This window comes from Brachyhypopomus gauderio, chromosome 17 (genome assembly GCF_052324685.1).
Source record: "Brachyhypopomus gauderio isolate BG-103 chromosome 17, BGAUD_0.2, whole genome shotgun sequence".
NCBI lineage: Eukaryota > Metazoa > Chordata > Actinopteri > Gymnotiformes > Hypopomidae > Brachyhypopomus > Brachyhypopomus gauderio.
The window spans coordinates 6,912,820-6,924,313 of NC_135227.1; the positions used below are offsets into that span (position 1 = coordinate 6,912,820).

The following is an 11,494-nucleotide window of genomic DNA, read 5'->3' on the forward strand; positions in this document are numbered from 1 at the left end:
TTTTTTATCTTGTCATAGACTCAGACTTGTTAGCTCCAGTCTCTAACCTGTGAATATTTGCCATTAGCCTTGACTCAGAGTTTGAAGATTCATGTATGTCTTCTCTTGGAGTTTTATTATTGGTTTAAACTATACTACACTATGCTACAGTATAGTTTAAATCATACTACACTATCACTATACTACACTAAAACAACTGTGATGAAGTAATTGCAACCCTGCACACACACATTAGTGATTACTAGGGGGCTGTGGTGCACACATGCCCAGAGCGGTGGCCAGCCCTGGACTGGCGCCCGGGGAGCAGTTGGGGTTACGTGCCTCAGTCATGGCCTCAGGCTTGGGAATCAAACCCACGACCCTCCGGTCACAAGACCAGTTCCCTAACACCAGAAAATGACTGCCCCAGTTAATGTTTCACTAAATGCAAAGTACCCTGCATTTTTTCCATGTTTTACTACAATTTACTACTGAAGTATTGCTAATTTACACTTTCTACTCTGGCACATTCTGTTACAGTGTTTCTGCAGCATTTTAATATTTGCAGGTTTCTCTGGAAAAAAAAAAACTAAGGAAATGTTCAGGAGGAAAGAAATTTTAATTGTTTCCTTCAGAATCCCAAAATATCTTGAAGTTTACATGAGTATCATTATTTGTTCACATGGAAATGTGATTATTTTGAACAAGGTTCCTTAGAGAGCTTTAGTGATTTTTTTATGATTAAAATCACTTTACTCAGAACTAAACATAAAATACAAAATGTAATAATGAAGGAAATGAAACAAACTGTTATAGACGTTTTTTCTGTCTACAATTTATATATGTTTAGAAATAAGAAACATGTGTTTTCACCTGGAAGGAATAATTATTCAGCTCAAGTTGAGCTTGCCAAAAAGTGCCGAAAGGTTTGTTCTGAATTCAGAAGACATACCTGTGTGGTAAGTCCCCACCACAACATAATGCTCAAAGACAGATTCTAACAAAAAAAGATTATTTACTTAAATTATTTGGCTACTTTGTAAAATATTGTGTCCTAAACACTCACCAGCAGTGACAGAGTGGTAACAGAAAGGTAAGATGGGGAAAGTAGCAGAAAAGCAGTGCCCCACAACCTGGAAGAACTCTGGCCCTTCACAGATTTTTGTCAGTGGGCGCCACCTCCAGGAAGAGTTGGAGGAAGACAGTGAGTTTGTCCAGCAGGCCTGGGAATAGTCTGAAGTGAATTAATGGCACATAAATGACAACTCCGCTGAGGATGAAGAGGGTAACGTACAGGTACTCCAGACGAGGATTGTCAATGATGGGAGCTAGAACCAGGAACACAGCTGCCAGCAGCACCAGGATAGGGACAATGATGGGCACCTGAGAGGATAATATGAAACAGAAGGGCTGAAGCACGGGTGAGCATGTGCTTGGATTTATTATGAACACAAGCAGTGAGAGATGGAACAGAGGCTGAAACTTCAGATGGCAAAGGGGTATTCTGGCTACCATGTCCAGGAGCTGGCTCTTGGTCAGGGGGTCAGAGCACACATGTGCCACCTAAAACACCTGCCCTTGAGGCTGGGCACGGTCACTGCCCACTGCATGAGCTGTAGTAATATTTATTTAAAAATAACAAGAAGTATTTTAATAACTAATCATATAGATCTGTACCACACCACATAGATTTTTTAAATGCATATGTCTAATAATAAAAATGTGTTGGGATTTAATTCCTGCGAACTGTAAGCCTGTGACTTCTCTCACCGTGTACGCTCGAGGAAGCTCCGGCTTCTTGATTTTTAGATAGATTAGTCCTGATAATGTGAGTCCATAGAAGAACCAGCCTGTGAAGCTGATGGACACATCAAGAGTGGAATTACTGGAGGCAATATTATAATATTAATATTATAGTTATTACTTGTTAGGAATGTGTAAAACAACTAGGACCAAACAGACAAAATGTTATACTATTTCACAAAATATGATAACCCTGTCAACTCTCTTTCTTAAAAGGTAAAATTGATTTCATTAATATAATATAATCAACACCTAAAATAGAACAAGACATGCATCACATTATTTAAGACAAACCAAATATACTGTAAACAAAACCAGAATTGAATATTTATATTGCCATTACAGAAAATAATTATAGCTAAATTATTTGGAAATGTGCTGTTTTTATACAACTGTAATAATATTTTAATAGGCTAATTTAGTACATAAAACTATCTGATGTAGAAAGAATTTTTAGCAAAATGATAACAATGATAATGCAAAACAGGACTATTCTGTAATCTGTGAAGTACAACAATTATGTTAATAACCAAGTTTTATTGACATCGTGCTGACTTAGTAAAACTACGAGCATAGCAACATGAAAAGTGCTGTTCATAAAATTACTTCTCTACTATCTCTACTGATAAGGTGAGTGAGTAAAAACCTCTGTATGCTGCTGTAACATTGTTTAGCCAACAGCAGATTGTACTGTCAGAGCAACATGTGCACATGTGTCAGATGTTGGGTGTACCCGAATAAGTTGACAATGCTCTCAAAATCTCCAGGAATGAGCACGATGAGAGAGATGATAGTGGTGAAGATGAGGGCAGGAGAGGGAGTCAGGCGTCGCACATGCACCATGGACAGGATGTCAGGCTGAAAGATGATTGGTTGAATGTGAGGATCATGTGACTTACCTTTCATAAGTAACACGTGACGTTTTTTTCATGTGCTGGGACTGTTGTGGCAGATGTGTTTTTGGTACAAATTACAGTGTCACGCAAATGTGTAGATAAACACATCATGCTCTACTTGGTTTAAACTGTTTCATGATTCAGCTAACCATCAGCACTGAACACATTGTGAATGTCTTATTTGTTTTGTCTCTTGTTTTTTTACTTTACCAAATGTCCCTCTCGGGCAGCTACAAAGCAAACTCGCCCTCCACTGAAGAAAGATCCATTCAGAGAACCAAAAGATGACAGGGCTGCTGCAATGGACATGACCCAGCCCCAGCCTCCGAGCACCTTATTACTGTCAACAGAGACAAGGCAGAGGTCACCATCACACAATGTATGAAATACATATTATGAGTGAGTGCTGTCTGTATATGAACGTACCCCCAGGTAACAGCCACAGCAGTGGAGAACATCATCTCTCGAGGTGTCATGGCAGCCAGATAACTGACATTGACCAGCAAGTAGAAGACTGTTACCAGGGGAATGGCAATCATTATCGCCCTGGGTAGAATGACCTTACATGGAGAGATGTGATAAATTCAGTGTAAATACTTCATGACACTTAACATTTTATAATATGTAAAAAAATTCAGGTCTGTCAAAACATGGTATCATAACATTTTTGTTGTAGAAGGAGACAATATTTTCCACAAATTAAAAATATCAAGACATTGTCTCCAAATCTTCAGCAGAAAATCTCACCTCAGGCCTTTTCACCTCCTCAGTCACAAAGTTTAAACTGTACCAGCCAGCAAAGGACCAGAGGCCTTGATACAGAGCCATTCCTATGGAACTCACACCCAAGTTTGTATCCTTAAAGGCAATGTCTAAACTGCTTAAGCTTTCTAAGCTACCTTGGGCCATCGTCAGTATTCCTCCAATCACGATCACCATCAGAGCGATCACTTTGGCTGCCATGAAGACAACCTGAGTAGCCATGGTCACGCGTACATTCAAGATGTTGGCGAAGGCCACGACCAGAATGCACGCTGCAGCAGTGCACTTCACCACCACCACTGGTGGAGCACATCCTTGGTAAAAAGGAGCTAGAATATACCTGGCAAATCCAAGGGCAATGGCGGCCATACTAGAGGGCTTCAACACAAATGTGAATGTGAACGCCACGAAGAAAGCAGGCAAGGATCCATAGATTCGCAGCACGTAGAGGAATTCGCCGCCAGACTCCGTGAAGATGGTACCCAGTTCAGCATAAGACAGCGCAGCACACATAGTCACCAGGCCACACATGAGCCAGATTACCAAGCTAGCTCCAGGACTCCCAATGTTAGATAACACAGACTGTGGGGACATGAAAATCCCTGATCCCATCATGGTGCCAGCTACCAGAGACACAGCACTGATTAACCCTATCTCCCGCTTCAAATGGAGCTGTAGAGGCTCGAGTTCTTTCATGGTGGCAAAGTAGATGTGAAATGGACGCCAACACTTCTAGATGAATAAAAAGGCAAAGAGAAGCCAAGTACAAAGTATTGTGCGCAAATATTAACTTTTATGGCAGTTTGTTGTTCAGTTATCATTTGGTGTCTCGTTATCACAACTCATATCACAGATTTTTCTATCTATGCTTCTTGCTATGGTAACTGTACATTATCATGTATGCCATCCACCATTTTTAGGGAACATGAACAATTCTGGTATGAATATAAAATGTAAAAAAGTAAATTTAACAGTCAAGTGCTAAAACATCAGGGCCCAGTGTGCAGCAGACTGCAGAATCATATTAAAGACAGATAAGTGTCAAGGGACATGTGCTAGTTGGGACATGTGCTGATTGACATTGTTCAGTGTCCTCATTCACATGTGTCCCAGCAGTTCTGAGCTGTCCTCCCTTTCACTCCCTTCTGTAGTCTTGAGAATAAGGAGGGAGGACTCAAGTTAGTTTTCTGTGTTCTGTTAGCTTTGTCTGACTTTTCAGGGCTGACATGTTTCAGTGTTCTGAAGTAATACTTACATGAGTAAAACTGTAAACAATAATACTTAAAGGGGTAGCACAGAATGATTAATGATGAATTACTACCAAAGCTATTACTTTTAAGTAAATTGTTTTAAAGGACTGTAAATGTTATGTTCAGCAGGTGCCTGAACACCTTTATTAATTTCTATAGCCATATTTATTTTCAGTTTGATGAGGTAATGGAAGGTTGCCCGTAAGGTAGTTCATTAAACAACCAGTTTGGTGCAGATCTGTGGCCTGTGGCCTGTCAGGTATACTGTCAGGGTAGATGGATTTAATCATTATTCTGCTTCTAATTAAACCTAAAGAAAGAAAAAAGAAACTGCTCGTCACCTTATCCGTGACACATGGTGACAAAGGCATGTTGAGTGCCAGTAGAGCCAGTGCACGTGTCTTTAGTGTTGACGTGAATGCAGAGAGCAGAGAAGCATCTGAACTACTTATACAACGAAAATGCCTCAGTGGACATCACTTCACTGTACAGCAGTACACAGACCTCAAACATGTTGCTAAAATCATGTTAAAGTTGTTTTCAGGAGCAAAGCAAGTGAAATATTCTGGATAGAGTCTAGAGTCTTTCCTGAACAATAATTTTATTTACACAGTTCAGGATGGATGGCAAACACTCCTCTATAGAAACTGCAAACTCTTTGCCAAAACAGTTGAGATGGCTGGGCTCACAAGAACAAAAGTGTTGAAGGCAAAAACAAAGGCCATCAAGTTGCCTGAAGTGCACAGAATGTAGATGTAGTCACGGATGACTGTACCCAACACAGCTGAGAGACGCCAGCATAGACAAAATGCCACAACAGGTCCATGTCGGCAACCTGGCACATGGACTGCCAACGTTCAGAAAAACAGTTTGCGGGCAGATGAAAATCCCTGGTCTGATCATGACCCCTGCGATGAGAGACAGTAGCATACTAGCCTTCCAGTAGAATACTCTGCACCTTCTCCAATTGAACCAGTGAATAATTAAAGGCTTGAACCCAGTATAACCAGTACCTTCCACTTCCATGTTTTCAGACAGGTGAAAAGCGGTGTGTGTGCCCTTGGTCGTTCATTTAATGTCCACTGTACTTTCTCCCTCTGGTCAAGACTAAGTTAAAGTGTCTTTAAAGATGTCTTCAGAGAGTTATACATTCTATACTATCATTTATTCCAACATTTTTCTCCTCAGCAAGCTGCAGCACAATGTTTATGTTTAACTAAGTAATCTGAACTGTGAATCACTCCTTTCTGTCTTTTGATTACAATGTTTTTTTTGTTTGTTTCTTGTAAATAGCAGCATCATTGAAAACAAGTATTTGTAAACATAAATGTGCACTCAGGAATATATACAAAAATACCTCTGTAATTAGGCATTTAGAAAGGGATTCATTACATTTCATGCATTTGAAGATGGTAAATCAAATACCAAGAGGTGGTGACCATGAGAAACAGAGGGAGGCTTGGTATATTTGCTATATACATGTTTCCAATGGTAAAAAATTACAATTTCTTATTTTCTTTAAATTGTTTAATTTATTTATGTCACGTAGGGCTACGCCCCCTCTCCTAGCTGTCACTCCAGTTTCCCTTGTTTCCTCGTGTCTGTGTAGTTCTTGCCCGTTGATCCCGCCCTGCTTGTCTGTTGCCCTGGTTTCCCATTGTCTTCCACGCCCATGTCATCAGTGTTGTCACCTGGTCCTTGTCTAGTTCCATGTATATTAGTCCCTGTGTCTCCCATGTCTGGATCGGTCATTTTGTTTACTTTGTTCATACCTGTTCATTGTGATTACTGCCGTTTGCGCTTTTGTGTTACCCGTCATCCGTGTGTTTTGCCTGTCCTTCCTTAGTTAGCCTGCCTTGTTGTTTTCCTTGTCTGTTAGTATGCCTGTGTACATTTCATGTCCGGATTGCCCTCCCATTATGACCCGTGCCCGGTATTTCGACTCTGCTTTTAGAATTCCATTTAATAAATGTCACTCTCCTCAGTGTTTGTGTCCGCCTCCCTGTTCTGCCTCGCGCAGTACATTACAATTTATTTATTTTTGTCATGACATCACAGGGACACAGGTCAATGGACTTGCATCGCATTTTGTTTAAATGTTTTAGTTATTCAGTAGAAAAAATGGTGGCTTCAGTGATTTCCCTTTAATTCCAAGATTTATTTTCTACTTAAATTTTTTAATTATATTGTTGAGTAATCGATATTAAATTTCATATTCATTTTGATCATAAATCTTTCTTATAGAATTTGGGATAATGAGTAATGATTGTAATTTCTTTTGACTCTTTAATGATGTCACAAAGGGATTTTCATGATGGTATATTATTGAAGTCCTGTGGTTTCAGGACCTCAATAGTTTTTAGTTGGTCTTTTTGTCCTTTGTGTTGTAGTGTATTTACTTCCTTGCATTTTGTGATTTTCTTATTCTTTTTGTTTCTTTGTTCATTTATGTTTGGTTTTACCATTATGTCTGTTCCTGGTAATGCCTAATCTTGTTTTTGTTACCTGGATTCTGTTTATGTCTGTCTAGATATTAAAACAGAGTTTGATTACATACTTCCGTTGGGATAATGAGTAACGATTGTAATTTCTTTCGACCCCTTAATGATGTCACAAAGGGATTTTCATGATGGTATAGTATTGAAGTCCTGTGGTTTCTTTTTGTCCTTTGTGTTGTATTGTATTTACCTCCTTGCACTTTGTGACTTTGTATGGTTTGTTTTGTTATTCTTTTTGCCTTATTTTTTTCTTTGTTCATTCATGTTTGGTTTTACCATTATGTCTTTTCCTGGTAATGCCTAATCTTGTTTTTGTTACCTTGATTCTGTTTATGTCTGTCTAGATATTAAAACAGAGTTTGATTACATACTTCCGTCAAACCCTGCCTGCTTCTGACTTCTTCACTTGTGTTTACACTATATAGGTGAATTAGTGGTTGGAATGTTAGGGACACACAGATGAAAATCTACGGCCAAAAGACTCATGTTCATGATTTATCCAATAAAGTTCAATTATTATTTTGCAAATTATTTGAGAGCTGTGCAATTATCATCATTGATTCAGTTTTTGGATTTAACATTTGTTTTTTGTTGAGCATGGCCTGTTTCTTTTTTTGGATTTTTTAGCTTAAAACTAGCCTGACTGCTGTAAGATAACTCAGATTAATCCAGCTGGGATCCAGCTTTCCCATGCCTCAATGATTTGGTTGCAACAGCTGTGTTCATCTGTGTTTATGAGTGAGAGAATTATTGACTTGTAAAAATAACATTGCTACATCAAACCAGAGACCATGAGGACCTGCTGGATTCCAAGTTAGCTATGGTTCATGTTACCACCTCCTTTGGAAAAAACACCAGGATTGCCTCACAGGCATACAAAATTCTTTCCCAAGCTTCAGACTCGTGGCACCAACCGGAAGCAAAAACTGGTGAAACAGCTTTATACCATGTTAGATCCATGTATGGCCACTTGAGGTGAGTGAGTTGGTAGGTGCTTAATTCACCACCACCATCCCCAAACCTCCACCTTTCACTATCCAACTGTGAAACAGACTCTCCATTTCAGAAGGATGACAGGACTGTTCTACATGCATCTTCCCTGCGCAGACAGCTGTGACCCAGTCTCCATGTCTGCAGACCAAATGTAAGCGAGAGGCCACTTCTGTCAGGGGCTCCCCATCACTGGTGTCCTTTTTATGTACAATTGACCTGGTGGGCCACCTGCAGGTTGGTGCCACATCTCCTGATGACAGAATGTTTGTAGACATTCATTGACATTAATTCTTTCTCATGCACCAAGATTGGAGACATTTTGGACACATCTGGTCGCTATCCAGTACCAGAGATCAGAAATAGTAAAACATGACATCACTAAGTTTTTTCTTTCTATTACATATACCTATTCTAATGTATACCTGATGTGTGTGTGTGTGTGTGTGTATATATATATATATATATATATATATATATATATATATAAGGGCTGGGTATTGATTCAAACTCCAAGAATTGATCCAATTCCGATTCTGAAGATTAAGAATCGATTTTTTTCGATTTAATCAGATTTAATCGATTCGATCCGATTCGATCCAATTCGGGGTTTAGTGTTATTAAAAATGCATTTGAGCTGTTTCCTGACTGTGTACAGAAGCAACATGTTAAAACTAGTATTATATCGATATTAATCAGCAAATAGTTACTGGTAGTTGGTAGTTACTGATGGCTGGAAGACAGGTGAAAAGGGTCATCATAAATCTACCTTCAAGAAAGGTAATCCAGGACAATAAACAGAGGACATCTTTGAGGTGTCTATATCTGCAACAGTGGGCTCCTACTGGGACACTAACCAGTGCATTATTATTATGATTGAAATAATTAAGAATTCACCCAAAAGCTGTTGCTACCAAATGCATTTTTATTTTAAAAGTGCTCACACTTAATAAACTGAAAGTATAAAATGTAAACGTGTATTTTTCTTTAAAGTGAGATTATAAGAACAGAACTCTCACGTTACGGTCCCCGACCCCTCCCTTTTGGGCGTGTTAACGTCGTCTGCGTCTAATCGTCTACGTCGGTGTATCTCCGTGGGTGCGGGTGCGGGTGCGTCTTGTGATAGTCCTCACCTGTGGCTCGTCTCATCATCACGTGCAAAGGATTCTGTCTCGTCCATCGCCTTGCGCCCAACGTTACAAGAACATTTAAAACTTTTTTTAAACTATAAAAACACTGGGTAAACGGTCAGTGACAGGGACTAACTGTAAATAGTCACTGACACTGGATAAACTGTCCTTCTGTTTTTAGATTTCCGATTTGACTATCGTCGTTACCGGCACTGTCCGACGCCAAGTCGTTTTACAGTTAGTTAGACCTAGCACGCCTGCGTGAATTCAGTGACGAGGCGGGGGTAAAAGTTCACTAAAAAATCGATCTTTGGACGTACGAATCGATAATCAGATCATCATATGCGAATCGATTCTGAATCAGTAAATCGATTTTTTCAACACAGGCCTAATATATATATATATATATATATATATATATATATATATATATATATATATATATATATATATATATATATATATATATATATTAGGCCATATATTTTCAGTTGGACTTATAAATCACTGTGCATTGTATTTTCGATTTTTCTAATGTAAAATGTATAATACATTTGGCAGTGTATTCACGAATGATTTTGGTGCAAAACAATCATCACACAGCGGACATGCATGGGCTGAGCAACTGAATTGCCTAAATTAGAACAAAACATTAGAAAAAATGTTCATTGTCAAATCCATATCCAGAAATTTTAATTGTTCTTACTATGTGATATGCAGTCTAATGTGATAGCAATTTAACTATTCCCAGTATCTTTTATCTGTTAAATGTGGGACTAGCTAAAAATCTATGAATCTAAAATATGATAATATATTGAAATTTTAAACATGCACTATGCAATATGCACTATACATGCTATTCTGCGTTTTTTTTTTTTATTTATGTAAAATGTATCATACATAGCTTTAATGTCTATTAAAGCAAACCAGTTGGCAATGTATTCACAAAAGAGTTTGGGCAAAATAGTGTCCAATACATTAGCCTTTAGCTCGAATGCAAAAAAAAAAAAAAAAAAAAAAAAAAAAAAAAACCAACCATCACATGGTAAACATGCGTTGACTGACTGACTGAATGGAATAAATTAGAACAATGCCATTACTTTAAAGTTGAAGTTACTGTGCGATATGTATACTAATCTGATAGATGTAAAATACTCAAAGAAAGTAATTAAATTCCTGTTTTACAAGTTTAAAATGATTACCTCAGAACGTTTAGTCTCTTCTGTCACATAGTTCAGGTTATTCCAGCCTCCATAGGACCACAGACACTGATAGAAAGCCATTCCTATGGCGTAAATGCTGAAATTGGTCCCTTCAAACGAGTTTTTGAGACCAACAGCGTCTCCTTGGAAAAGTATTATTAGGCCACCAGTCGCAATAACTGCCAATGCAAGAAATTTAATTGCCAAAAGCCAGATGGAGATGGTTATGGAAAAGCGCACATTCATGCAGTTAATGGTGCTCACGAAAAGGAGCACAACAGCAGCTACAGCTTTTACCACCAGAGCAGGAGGTGGACAGCCTTGATAGAAGAGGGACACTGCATTTTGGGAGACAATTAATGCCTGTATCGCTGCACTGCATGGTCTGTCAATCACAACATAGATGAAGGCATAAATAAAAGCCATCAATCTGCCTGACGTCCGTAGAATGTAGATGTAGTCTCCTCCAGACTCACGAATGACTGTACCTAACTCGGCATAGCTGAGAGATGCCAGCATAGACAAAACGCCACAACAGCCCCATATCAGCAAACTGGCTCCTGCACTCATGACATTCCGCATCATAGTCTGTGGGGACATGAAAATCCCTGATCCGATCATGACCCCTGCGATGAGGGACACCCCTCCAACCAGTCCCACCTCTGGTCGCAGCTGCAGTTTCTGAGGTGCACTGTTCATACTGGCAATGTTGACTGAAGACGGGTCTCGGTAAATGAAGTTTTTAAGGATACAATGTAAGACGTCCTCCAATTTAGCTTACACATGTACTTCCAAAAATTATGGTTAATAATAAACCATCCACTTTACATTTGCGTTAAGCCGAAGAGAATCTGTTATTCTGTCTCTGGCCATTCATTTAACATCTGCTATAACTTTCCACTTTGGTTGAAATCTGAAGTTAATGTGTTATTTTAAAAGATTTTCACATACATTAAACTTAGACTCATATGTTCTTTTGTCAAT

The 11,494-nt window shown here is 38.8% G+C and overlaps 1 protein-coding gene across 1 annotated transcript; it reads right to left on the bottom strand.

The window, feature by feature from the left end:
- Positions 1–592: 592 nt before the first annotated feature.
- LOC143480095 (b(0,+)-type amino acid transporter 1-like) lies at positions 593–11,218 on the bottom strand. The gene is made up of 7 exons (XM_076977575.1): positions 10,511–11,218; positions 3,426–4,022; positions 3,105–3,238; positions 2,889–3,018; positions 2,516–2,640; positions 1,750–1,837; positions 593–1,362 (listed from the first exon to the last, which is right to left on the bottom strand). The coding sequence occupies exons 1-7, from the start codon at positions 11,207–11,209 to the stop codon at positions 1,132–1,134; spliced, it is 2,004 nt and encodes a 667-aa protein (XP_076833690.1). The 5' UTR covers positions 11,210–11,218; the 3' UTR covers positions 593–1,131.
- Between the last annotated feature and the right edge of the window lie 276 nt (positions 11,219–11,494).